The following is a 13,985-nucleotide window of genomic DNA, read 5'->3' as shown; positions in this document are numbered from 1 at the left end:
TTATTGATACAGTGCTGGAGTCAATTTTCTCCCATCGACACGTTTTATAGCCAAGTTTAAACAATTACTTTTCTCTGCCTTTATAAAACCAGGAGATCTCCATATCTCAGTTTGGGGCTTTAAATAATCTGATTCTCTCCATCTTAACAAGAGACAATACAACTCCACCCTGCTGAAGTATCCTGAGAAGTCACAGAATGCCTGCCCTCTTGTCTGTGACCCTGACCTCTGACCTCCCTGATGTGGAAGGTGGAGTGAGATCAGCAGGGTTCAGTGAGGAGAAGGGATCTTACATGAGCACTGTAAGGGCCAGCAGCACGCTGAGAAGGCTACTGAGCAGAGCCACAGAGCCACAAGCTGGCCCGGCTCCGTTCCTGTCGTAGGCGATGGTGTGAACCTCAGGTGCCTCGGTTTGCTCCTGGCAGTGCCTCAGGTCGGCGCCTACGCACGCAGCGTAGGCCATGGCGTGGGCGATGTAGTTCTGCTCCTGGACGCCCTGGAAGAGATGGGCCATGGGTCCACGGGCGAGCACTGCCACATCCTCTCCGCTGTGTGTGGTTGATTCTACGGGGACGGCAGACAGCTGGATGTAGTCTTTAGCTTCTGGAAAACATCAGTAAGAGAGGAGAGTGAATATTGGATTTAGATTCATCAGGTGAACAGAAACACAACGGCAAATGAAAGTTACTGTTGCTCCATGTCTGCTGGAGGTGAGAATAGGCAAAATGCCAAGTGCTCGCTAGCACATTCACATAACTAATTTATAAGGTAGTTTTTGTCAATGTTGCATTTCAACAACAACAACAAAAAAAAAAAGTCAGCAAAAGCGGCTTCAACTGAAGTGTGATTGAGTGTTTCTTACTCATGCTGAAAAGATTTGTGAAAATTTTAATCATCCATGTAAAATGTAAGTCAAGTAGAAGAAACACTTTTTAAGACATACTGCTCAGATTTCTGACTTTTTTTCTTTTGTCATAATATCTTCACTGAACTGTCATTGTCTATCCTGCTTTATAAAACAGTTATTGCAAATTAAATCAGAAAAAAATGTCAGACAAAGAGAAAGTACAACTGATTGGATTATAAGGAAAGGTTATACTGTATTATACACTGGACATTTATCTAAACACAGTAGGGTAAAATTTAAAGGTCATGCCAGTTGTTTTGAAACAGTTTTCTCATTCCTGCTGTTTGTTTCCAGCATTTTTGTCCTTGAACACATGCAAGATAAAGAAAAGTAACTAAGTAAGTAACTGTATATTACTGTCTGTCTGTAACTGATCGACTGAGATCTGTCATGTTCTTGTGAGGAAAACAAAGAAATAATGAGTGTCTTACTGGTGTCGACATTGCGGATGTCTGGCCGCTTGCCGTTGGCGTTTGTGTGTCCAGGTCCGTTGCCGTACATCAGCGTGGTGTAAGGCAGCATGTCTTTACCCCACACGGGAGATTTACCTGGAAAACATAGGATGGCCATGAAGCACTGTCTTCAATTTATCTTTTCTGTTTTTTCTGCTTCTTCTCTCTGCCTCAAGGTGCTTAGCACACACACACACACACACACACACACACACACACACACACACACACACATATGAAGGGGTCTCTGGATCCCCAGGGTGCTGCAGGACGTCTACAGCTTGTTGAGTATCTCAGTGTTTCTCTCCAGATGAGCCATTAGCCTGGCGAGTCTCCCCGCTGATGAAGAGCTCAGAGTTTCACAAGCACATTAATCACTGCTGCACCACTGGGAGGAGGAGGAGGAGGAGGAGGAGGAGGAGGAGGAGGGTAAAATAAGGATACAACAGGAAAGAGAGAGTAGAAAGGTGGGAACAGCAGGACTTAACACAAGTGCTCAATCAATGCAGACTTTGAAGGCTGATACAGATACGTTTGTGGCTAGAGTCTTTAAAAGTTAATATCTAGATGCCTAAAAAATCATTGCATTCTCCAAGACTTTTCCCGGGCAGGATGGAAACACCTCTGAAACAGCATTTAGACTTCTAGGAGACAACAGAATTCTTTATTGAAAACCAAGCAAGAACAAATCCTGGTAGCTAATTAAGTGAATAAATTACAGTGTAACTATTTTTTGTATATACCAGTCCCAATTAAATACTCACTGGGTACTTACTGGTAATAAAGTTGATGCCTAAGAGAGACCTAGAAATAAAATACACTGGAAGTACTTTTTGAATTACCCAGTCCATATTAAAGTTTGTCAGGGTGTAAACAGAAAACCAAAAGTCTTTGATTGTCAAATAGATCCCAAATTGGAGCCCAGCACTACTTTACTGATCCCCACTATATTTAAATCACTTTATAAACATACACCTAATTTTTTTTTCCATAGCTAAAGCCTCATGATTTGAAACTGAAGCAGCGAAATGGAATTCAGCCCACACATTTGATTACTTACACCTGTACATTTCCTACTGTGACAAAAGGCCTGTTGCATGAATACATCAAATGTGGTCTCCTCCATCATACAACAAGTGAACAACACTGGCATCTAACGCAAAACAAGCAGGGCAATAAATCAGTTTAACCCTGCATAACACCCTCTGTCCCTCCATGCACGTGGTGGGTTTTCAGCCTCCAGGTAAAGGAGAGGGCACAGTGATGGAGAGGAGAGCCGAAGGAGCGGAGGAAAGGCGCAAGTGAGGTCGATAAAGAGACGTTCCAAAGGGAGCTTAACAGGCGAGAGAGACTGACAGGGCGAGGACAACTTAACAGAGAATAATGTAAGAGAGAGCGAGGCGTCAGTGTGGACGGTCAGGGAGAGGCAGAGGGAAAAGAGAGCAGGAGAAAGCATGCGACTGAAATAGAAAGGCGAGGGAGAGAAAGGCTGCCAGCTATATGTGTTTACCAGGGCTGTAATTGCAGGGGAGAGAAAGCAGAGGAAATGTCAAGCTGCTGGTGGCAGAGGCACGCCGGAGCCGAGAGGAAGCAGGCAGTGCACTGAGAGGCATCACACACACACACACACACGCACACACACACACACACAAACACACAATGCTACCTCGGGTGTCTATTGTTACGGGACATATACACACCTGGAGGGAGGAATGGATGGATGGAGCAAAGGATGGAGGTAAGTAATACGGCAACAACTTTTAGAGCACATAACTGAATGCAAGAAGTGAGTTCATAATTACCCAGAATGCTCTGCCCTCGAAATGGGTATCCATTGAAGGTAATGGGATGGGAGTGGTCAGCCATCACTACAGTGAGAGTTTCTTGCTCTTTGGTGAGTTCAAGGCCCTTGGCGATGGCGTAGTCCAAAGCAACCGCCTCATGGAGTGCCATGGATGCCCGGCCAGCGTGGTGAGCCTGGTCAATACGCCCACCTAACCACACCAAGAGGAGGGTGTCGTGAGAAGAGGAGAGGTTTCCCGTGTTGTTTTGTGTGTGAAGTGACAGAGAGGACAAGTGATTCTGTCCCTCAATAGAGTGAAAAGGTGCTTGGATTTGGAAAAAATCAGAGTTTAATTAAACCAGATTCCAGTAATTAATTTTCTCTTTTCTCTGTGTTTAATTAGGCTGACTCAGGGAGACAAAGATTTCTATGACACTGAAGTAAAACATTTGTAATGAAAATAATGTGATTCAGCCACTTTGTCCAGGAAATAGTAAAGATAATGGAGCTGTAGTCCTGAGACTTGAGACTTTGAATTTGACTGCTATGAAAGACTGGACTTGAGATTTGAAAAACATGCAAGGTTAAAATTTTTACCTGGTTGATAATTAAGAAGGAATAAATAAGAAAGCAACATGCAGGTCTTTCATTAATCATGAATTGTTATCCTATGTATTAAAAGAACGCTGTCTTAGTTCTATAAGAGCCACTGTTCATTTAACCCGATAGCATTCAGAGACCTAAAAGACCTGCAATTGATTAGCACTTTGTCCAGGACTTCTGACCTGACATCGACTTGTCCTTGCAGACTTGGGACTTGACTCGAGACTTTCGATTTTACATTAAACTTACTTGGACTTGTCTCAAATGAATTGACTTGGACTTTAGACTTTGTCTCAAATAACTTGAGACTTAGTTTGATAGTTTGAATCCATTTACTTATTACTTGTCTCCAACTTGTCTAATGTTATTTGTAACTTGACTTTGACTCGTCTCCAATAATTTTCAACTTAACTGTGACTCGAAAGTTGACTCTGACTTGTCTTGACTTGAGACCCAAACACTTAGAATTACTTGACACTTGACTTGTCTCAGATAACTTAAGACCTGACTTGAGGTTCGCTATCTTTTGTTTTTTTTACTTTAGCACAGTCTTCCTTACTGTCCTCTCCACAAGCCATACAGAAGTGAAGTAGACTCCAGTTAATAAGTTGTGGTCTCAGTGAGCTGTCAGTGATTGGGTGCACCATATGCCTGCTCTATTTATACATTTGCCTGTTATTTTAAAGTCATTGTGAAGACGCTCAGTAGCACCATGGAAGTCCCCAGGCAGCTGCCTCAGATTAAAGGAGAGATGGATGACGAGGCTGGTGAGGCAGCGGTGTGGAACAGAAACACGTCAGCCAAACACACTCTGCTAGCACACACTGCGGCAAACTCATTGAGCTGTATGCAAAATCAATGTCAAATCACTGGATCCTCTGCTCACAGCTCAATGTCAGTGCTGGAGTCGCTATAAAAGAAATGTAAATACATACTGATGCTGTAAAAAACCACAACAATTACCAGTGTGGTCATTTCCCTCTTGGCCCCCTTTGTGATTATAACAGGATCAATGCTTCTATTGATCCACCTACACCAGCCGCGTGTTTTTCCCCCCTATTTTTAGCAGGACCTCTTTGGGGATTTCATTATCCAGCCTTTGACAGATTGATGGGGAGTGTGTGGAAAGTGGGTGAAGCTGCTGTCCTCACCCTCCACTAGCAGGAAGAAGCCTTTAGGGTTTTTCTGGAGGATGCGGATGGCTTTTTCTGTAGTTTCGACGATAGACGGGTCCATTTTTGGGTCCCTCTCCACCTCGAAGCGCAGATCACCGGGTTCAAACAGAGCTGGGGTTGAGAGAAGGATGATCAAATAAAAAGATGCATCATGTTTTTTCATGTAAAAATACAGTATGTTCATTTCATCAGCCCACAGTGGAGGTGCAGCAGAAAGGAAAGTCCCATCTCCTCCTACTACTACTATTTTCAGCACAGAGGAAGTGATAAACCACAATGTTATGGGTAAAATCCAAAGTTTCTGCAGAAGCAAGTGAGCACTCTGTGCAGAAAAAACAAGATGGCTGAATCTGGACATTTCCTCCTCACCATCACACATCGCAGAGAAGACACTAAGCTTACTGACATCATGATACTGACTGTATACTTCCTGCCAAGCACCAAAAAAAGACTCTTATATTTATCTCAGGAGGTGGTAGAGACCAACACAGAGTTAACAGGAGAGTGAATATTGGACTTACATTAATGTTTCATTTGAGTTTAGAAGTCTATTTGTTACAGATAGCAGACAAATATCTATCTAAGCAAACAGAAGTTGTTCATATTCATTGCTAGTCACTAAAACACTGTGTATTCTTGAGGCCTAGCAAAGGTGTTGCAATGTACAATTCAGCTCTGCTAGAAAGCCAAGCATTGGTGGGCAAAGAGACAAAACCAAAAACACTCACCCATGAGGTAGTCTGTGGTTTCAGGGTCAACAGCACTGAAATCGGTATTATTCCACACATAGCGGGCTACCTGTGTGACACACAGGACACACACGTTCACACACTGTCACCGGGTGAACTTTCCTTTGCTGTATGAGTCATGTTCTATCGTGTGCTGTCTCATCTCACCTGACAGTGTTACTGTCAAATAATCTGTGATACACTGATGTCAATACTGCATGAAAAGACAGGCTGAGAAATGTGCGCTCTACTGTCGCTTCTGTGGTGATTTAAATTTTAATATATTACACATTTAAAAGTGTAAAATAGAGTTTTTCTTTAAAAGGAGGAAAAAGAAATCATCGTTGCAGGTGAAATTAAAGAGCATGACATGGCATAAATACTAGCTCTGCTTCTGGAGGCTAAATGGGATTTCCCATGCAGTGCTCAATGCACTGAAACATGAATTTGAAAAACTCAACAATAGTCGAGGTTCCATATTTTAAACCAAATGTGAAAATAATGCACATTTCCATTCACTACAGTTATCTGAACATTAGGAGTTGGGCACATTGAGATAAACAGTCAGTGGCACTAATTCTCTAGTCATTCTCTACCATTACACAGAGGAGGAGGGTGCAACAAGATGATGTGTTTAAAGAACGCCATTCTTTACACTCATGGGAGTGTAAAGAATGTGGAAAACATGGTGGAAATGTGGCATTTCTCTTTTTTTGTGCTTTAATGTGAGGAAAGTTACAGCCTCCTCATCGGATGTTTCCATCTTTTCAGTGGACATTTAAGTCACGTGCTTCTCATCATTTACTCACGTTCACTGTCTGACTGTAGACACACATCTGAAGCAGTTGCTAAGCTTTGTTATGCCAACATAGTAAATTCCCTCAAAGCGTCATCAATGCTCTTGGTTCGTCGCTGTATTCTTACACAGGCTGATTCCTCAAAACCTCAGCAAATATAAATGAAACCGTCTGCTACTGTTGATGTTACTGATATTATTCATATGAAATGTCATGACTAGAATGACATTAGTGGCATGAAGTTATTAAGAACTCAGTTAGTAATGATGTTATCTAATTGTCGGCAGTACGCAGCGAGGTGAAAAGTTCACCCACTAGATGGCAGCAGAAGCAGAGCTTTTACTCTGCGTGTAGTTACTCTTTGAGGGAGATATCCTCAGGCCTGGAAGAATGAAAATATTCTCGCTCTAAAGTGTTTTGATTTCACACCTTGCTGCATTCCACTTCCCATTATTTGTACTTTAACAGCCTCTCGTTTGTATGCGACTCCGCCCTGAAGCAGCTGCTCCAACCAAGCCTGCTTTCATGGTCACTGTGCCCTGTTGAACAGGAGCGTCACCTTTCCAGCTTTCATTTTCTGCCACTCAGTGATGAGGTTGCGTCCGTCTTTTCTCTTGCCCCTGGAACCATAATCGAGGGGGTATTCTGGGTCCTTAGTGCCCCTAGGGGTCATGTACTTTCTACCTCCACCAATGATCACCTGGAAACACACACACACGGGCACAAAGAGACACATTCAAATGTAATTTCACCGTTTTGAAACAGAATACACTTGTTAAAAGCTAATGATTTGAGAAAGATGAGCGTTATGGAGAAATTTACATCTATGTCTGTGTTTTGGAGGAGCTGGCTGGAGATGTCAGTGCAGCCGTCGCTCTTGGCGCTACTGGGCATGTCAGCGTCACTGTACCACTTCCTGCTGGCGGTGTGGGCGTAGGTGGCTGCTGGGGTGGCATGTTGCACTCGTGTGGTTGTTACAATGCCGACAGACTTGCCTAGAAGATCAATTTGTTCCATGTTTAATGTGTAGTCGCTGTAGGTAGGTTCGTGTAATATATGAGCAGCTTTCAGGCTGGTGGTCGAGCCATTAATCAACAGTTTTCTCACCCCCCTGCAGACACTGTATGTTATGATTATGTTGAGGTACGGGTAGTAAATATACTTGTTCTATTACCACCTTGATGCCCACCATTACTCTTTAAATCCCCCTTAAAGTCCCCCAGTGGCAGTACAAAAAAGACACAGAGGCAGACAGAAATGCAGTCTGGGACACTGAGATGAATGAGCTGGAAGCAAAACACAGACTGCACCAACTTTCACTGGATTTGTATCATGTTCCTACAAACAACTATGAATGTATAATTAGAAAGGATTACTAGAATCAAACAAATATCAAAACATGGCAGCTTTAAACAACTTTAGAGTTAGAACTTTCCTCCACACAAACTGACACTTTTATGGTTTATCATTCATATGTGTGTTCCAACATTTTCCTATTCAAGCTATGATTATGTAATGCTACTCAGTAAATATTTATGGCTGCACCATAAAATGAATGAAAATGCATTATGCATCCTTTTATGCATATTTGGTGTCTTTGGGGTGATTTGTGGTTTGGAGTGATGCTCCACCATGCAGCACAGTGAATAATGGACCCACTGGTGTTTCTCATGCAGCTGTAAAGCTTACAGAGTAATTTAACAGGCTGAATGGCTGTGTTTTGCTGCCCCCTCTGGTCAAATGTTTCGAGCCTGTTCGCAGCATAACTGATGGGTGTTGAAGATTTTCAGGGGGTGCTGCGGGAAAACGTTGCTCTTTTAATCAGTGGCTGTAGAGCCGCAACTATTTGTTGCTGAATGACAGAAAACTAATCTGAACAAGCTCTCCATGTGAATATTTGCTGGCTCTTTTCATCTTCTCTGATGCTCTGTGGACTGTTTAAACTGGTTCAAATGGTCCATTCTTCAACATGTGGAACCACTTGTGGACTTTGCTGTAAGGAGCATTTGTGAATGTGTTTTAATGACATCAAAGACTAAGAATAATGTCTTTGTACTGTGTGACACATACATTTACACACCAGTGTAAGTCTCTAGTGCTGCGCTGGGGTCAGGGCCACTGTGTGTGTGTGTGTGTGTGTGTGTGTGTGTGTGTGTGTGTGTGTGTGTGTGTGTGACTTGAGATATTTATGAGAGATATTTATGACCGTTGTTAACATGGGAACATGATAAGACTCAAGGTGCTTCCCTGTGCAGCACATTACCCTGCAGTGTAACCTGTGGCCGCCGGCTGCTGATGCCCCCAGCTCCCCGGTGGCCCCTGTAATACCGTTGCGATGCGCCACTGCGGCTCACAGCAGAGCGCTCAGCTGTAAAATCAGGTTTTGCTGAGGCTGTATAAGACCTGAGGGATTTTCTTTTGTCAGGAGCCAGAACTAAAGTGTGACACGGCACGGCTGTGCCAGTTATCTGTCTGCTCCCCGACAAAGAGTCATAAAATCCCATTTGTTGCTTGTTGCAATGAGGTGTACTTATTCATTTTAGTCTATTTACATTTGCAGAAAATTGCCGCAATCATTAGTAACAGCTGTTATATGTGTACAAGCTGTGGAAACAAATTTCCTCTAATGAGGGACAATAATCTATCTATCTATCTATCTACATTGTACTGTGGGGGGCTTACCAGCATCTTTGGCCCACTTCAGGATGGACGTGACCTCGCTGCCTTTCTGAGACTTGCAGACTCCGTTGCGAGCCGCTGCACTAACTCCAATGGTGTTCAGGTTGGTCTTCACTCCACACAGATACGCTGTGGCCGTGGCTGCGCTGTCTGCAATCTGGAAGTCCACACTGTAGGTCTGCATGGTGCAAACACACACCACACACAGAGAGATGAGCTTGGATTAAATATATTGTTGGACAAAATGAGCTTGAACTTTCATGTTGCCTTTGTGGAAAATTGCCCTTTCAGCAGAAATAATAATAACAGAAAAGAAAAATAGAATATAATAAGAAATTAGCAAATGGGGTAACATAATAAGCAACAATCACAGATCTATAACCTGCAACCAAAATTCCAAAAAAAAGTTGGGACATTGTGTAAAACAGAAATAAAAACAGAATGCAATGACTACATGCCCATGCAGTAATCTCCTTTATACAATCATGTGCTCACAAAGTGGTGAACCTCGCTCCATCCTTGCTTGTGAATGACTGAGCCTCTCCAGGATGCCCCTTTCATACCCAACCATGATACTATCACCTGTTACCAATGAACTTGTTCACCTGTGGAATGTTCCAAACAGGTTTTTTTGGAGCGTTCCACATCTTTCCCAGACTTAAGTCGTTCCTGCTTTTTGACAATTTAATTTGTTCTCCTTGAATTATTGGCTTACATATGATTGAATCTTATCAGAGTTATCTTGTTTTTATCGTGTGATTCATCTTTGTAAAAGATTAGGTAAACTTACTGAATAGCAATAAATGTATCATTACTTTTAATAATTTAAGCAATAGCATTAATGCAGGGTGTGGAGAGTGGTGACAGGGCGCAAACTGAGACACAAATAATGAGTTGTGTAATAGTGAATTATACGTATATACTTCTATTGTAGGCTATAAAAACTTTATTTTGATTATCTACAGTTTATAGTTCATTGAGATTAACTGTATCTTTTTTATCTTCTGCTCAGTGTCTGTCCTTTCACCTAATATATTAATATAATAAATAGATCTACAGCAAAAGCAGGTTTAAATATATTATTTAAACATTAAAAAACGTATCTTTTACCTCTGTTTTGTTCTTACAGCTGATTTTACATGCTGTTTTCACAAATATGGTCCATTTCTTTGGCACATTAACATTTTATATGGTAATAGTTTCCAGAAAGTCCAATTCAGATCTTAACTCAATGTTGACCAAATTCAGCATTTTGCCTTGTAGGCCTACACACTCACACACACTCACACGTCTGTGTACAAGTTGAGGATAAGATTGAAACTTTAGTTACTCTCACTAAACTACATATTCTATGCAGAAAGTTACACCTCTCTCACTGGCCACAGGTCTGATCACATTTATTTATATTCAATTGAAGGTCTGAGGATAGCGGGTGTTATGTTTTCACAGATCGTAAAGCCCCCTCAGACAAATGTGTGTTTTTTCGGTTATATGAATAAAATTGACTTGACAATTTGACAAATCTGTGAGAGCAGCCACGGGTGATGTGGTGCAGCAAAATTGCAGTCAGTTACCTTCCTGGATTATGAGAATATGAATGTACTAGTCATTTACATATTTCTGTGCAGGTATCTGTGTGTGTGTGTGTGTGTGTGTGTGTGTGTGTGTGTGTGTGTGTGTGTGTGGGTGGGTGTGTGTGCACCTTAGCTAGTCCCACACTAGGGAAGGTGTCCATGGTCATTACTGTCTCCTCTCCAGTCTGGTTCTGCAGCTGTCCCTTGAGGATACGAGCCGCTGTGTAGGTTGTGATTCCCATACCTGATACACACACACACACACACACACACACACACACACACACGTCTTCCATTAATTCCAGCCTCAATAAACTCATAACCACCTCTACTATGCCTCTACCATGTGATGTAAAGACCAAAGTGTCTGTGCTTAGCCACGTGTTATTCGTGCGTTGTGTAACCTACCATCTCCAAGGAAAAACAGGATGTTCTTGGCCACATTGGTGTTGAGCTTCCTGTCCAAGACTGACTGCAGGGTCTTCTGGGCCTGTGATCTCCAGAACTCAGGGTTCTCCTCCTCAACTACAGGTGACACACATCAGACTGGTTTTAAGCAAATTTTGGTGTATTAAGATGAGCAACTACAGCACAAGAGCTGCAGATTAAAACACTTAACGAACATCAACCTTAAATGTGACCTATAGTCAAAGAGCCATTCTGTGTATACTGCAGAGATCAGAAGTTGAAATGAAAATAACAACCCAGTTGGCCTTTTCGGACTCGAATGTGTGTTTCTACCACAGTACATCCCTCTGTGCTGTAACAGGTAGTTTGATACAGTAGTCCACTAACAAGCAGTAAATGCTGATAGCAGCCAGTAGTTGCACAACTCCACAAGTACTGAGTGTGCTGATTTGAAAAGTTTGGAAGCCCCCTCCAAAAAGTCTGGGTAGGAAAGTGTGCAAAGGAGTAAGGATGTTAAGGATGAAAGGAATGGTGGAAGCTGAGGAACCATTAAGGAGGAAAAGGGAGACTGGAACGAGGGTGAAACAAGACCCACTGTGAGAGGATGGAGCAAGGCCTGAATGTGTGGTGATTACTGCAAGTTTTAAAACAGCATGCAGAAAAAATAGAACAGAAGTCCAACTTCAGGATGAGAATCATACATCAAGCTCAACATTTTCAGGCCTCTGTGATCTGTAGGAAAAATCTGCAGCAAGAGACGGAGGGAAGACTAGATGGGAAAGAAACACTTTCTGAAGAACATTTGGATGAGATTTATATGAAATTTAATGTCTTGAAATAGTTCAAATACTGACACAGTCGAAGTGGCAGTCAAAATTCATGAACTAAAAGAAGTTGAAATAGGCATTTAACAGGAAGTGTTAATGTGTGGTTGAAGTGTACTGTATGCACTGGAAGCATTTGGACTAACTTGTGTATGAACAATAAAAGGTGTGAGAAAGGATCTGAAGCATCCATTGAAGTATGGACATCAAAGTATGGAAGCAGTTGAATTGTCATTTGAAAGAGTAAGAAATGAAAGCAGGACAGATGTTCACTGGTGTTTAACCACTGAAAGCAGTGGAGATGTCAGCTGACGTAAAAAGTAGATGAAATTTCAGTTGAAGTGGACACTGAAGACACTAACTGACATCTAACTAGTGAAAGCAGTTAAAGTGTCAGTGAATGAGACAGAGACACAGAATATGAAATGTCAACTGAGATCATGGAAAAAAACGATGAAAGGTATGAAAAAGGTGAGGTGATATGACAAAGTGCAACAGGTAGATAATGGTTTAAACTTTGAACAAAGGTTGAAAGTATGACTGGGTTTGAAGGGTTTGAAGAGGAGCTGACAAGGTTCAAAGGTGGATGGAAGTTTCTGAGTTTGAGCATTCACAGACCAGAAGCACAGATCCTAAATCAGCTGTGCATTTTCAACTTTGACTTAAGTTTCCAGAAGAAAGCACCAGGATGCTGGAGCCTTGCGAAAAAGTTGGACAATAATAACACAACAAAATATAGACGTCTAAGAGTGTGCATTGCTGAATTGATCACGATATCCCTGATATGCTGTTTCACTCTTACCTTTGGCACTAGATGATCCAAATGCAAGCAGCAGAAAGAGAGCGAAGACGGTCACTCTTGTCAGCTCCATGGCCACGTCCAGGCTGGAGAAGTGCTCCTCTAACCTTCCCGAAGATCAGATCCTCGACTGAAATAACGCTTATCTCCAGTCACGCCAGCTGCCAGTCATCGTTATCAGCGTGCCATAAATACATAATGACCCAAAGGCCTTTGGCAAATTTATGACCTCTGATTGAAAAGATTGCGTCATGTTGGGTTGGCAAAAATAGGTAACATTTAAAAATCCACATACAGCTAAATGACTAACAAAGTAAGTAATGGAGAGTTGATCGTCTGTAGGCGTCTATGTGTCAGTTTGATCCGATAAACAATACAAACACACAAACAGTTTAAATCTAAGGATTAATTGTTGACAGTTGCTAAAGCTTTAATGATCGTGCTTAATGATCGAGTTTATTTAGGGCATTATTTATGATGCTGGGCTAAAGATCAAGGGAACGATAGTGGATGTACTAAACAGCTATGGAAAAAGTGTGTGTGTGTGTGTGTGTGTGTGTGTGTGTGTGTGTGTGTGTGTGTGTGTGCGTGATTTTTAATCAGAAATGCACTGTATCTGACAGATAATGTAGCAGGGGACACAGTTATGTAAGTGAGAAAGACAGAGTCCACTGGGACTGAGCTGAATGGCACAAACACTCAGCCCTCTATTTTCCAATGAATACATTAGCGAGAGAAGAATATCTGTATCGGCAATTGTGTTCTGTTTGATTGCCTGTCCAGAGTTTCTCCATCACAGGCAGCGGCAAAATGAGACGTAACACTGCAACTGATGCAAGAGCGTGTTTTACCTCTTATTCAGCAGGTACCATGCGTCACGCTGATAATGGGACATTTATCAGAGCTAATTTCAACACCTAATGTTCCCAATGAGCTCACTGATTACCCTTGCAAATGTGGATGAGCCATTGAAGATTGTGGTCATTTGTTAATATGTAAAATCTTTTTTTTTTTCCTTACTGCTGTCAATGGAAGCAGGTAGAGCTAGCGAAAGAAAAAAAAAATTGGAAAGGGACTGAATACACTGTGTGTGGGTGTCTCTTAGGTGTGACCCTCATTCATAATAAGGAGGAGAAGATTGTAGAAGACATTAAAAAAACAACAAGTGCAAGTTCCAGAGAGAGAAACTGGGAGCTCGGCCTAAAAAAACATGAATCTGTTATCGAAGTAGAAAAAGGTGGTACCACCATCAAAGC

The 13,985-nt window shown here is 42.0% G+C and overlaps 1 protein-coding gene across 1 annotated transcript; it reads right to left on the bottom strand.

The window, feature by feature from the left end:
* Nucleotides 1–289: 289 nt before the first annotated feature.
* Nucleotides 290–12,802, bottom strand: alp3 (alkaline phosphatase 3). Its single transcript, XM_076735456.1, has 11 exons — nucleotides 12,733–12,802; nucleotides 11,107–11,223; nucleotides 10,827–10,942; nucleotides 9,128–9,302; nucleotides 7,268–7,440; nucleotides 7,005–7,145; nucleotides 5,649–5,718; nucleotides 4,897–5,031; nucleotides 3,162–3,353; nucleotides 1,339–1,455; nucleotides 290–603 (listed from the first exon to the last, which is right to left on the bottom strand). The coding sequence occupies exons 1-11, from the start codon at nucleotides 12,800–12,802 to the stop codon at nucleotides 290–292; spliced, it is 1,620 nt and encodes a 539-aa protein (XP_076591571.1).
* Between the last annotated feature and the right edge of the window lie 1,183 nt (nucleotides 12,803–13,985).

Source organism: Chaetodon auriga, chromosome 7, assembly GCF_051107435.1.
Source record: "Chaetodon auriga isolate fChaAug3 chromosome 7, fChaAug3.hap1, whole genome shotgun sequence".
Taxonomy (NCBI): Eukaryota; Metazoa; Chordata; class Actinopteri; order Chaetodontiformes; family Chaetodontidae; genus Chaetodon; species Chaetodon auriga.
This window is presented reverse-complemented; position numbering and strand designations above follow the sequence as displayed.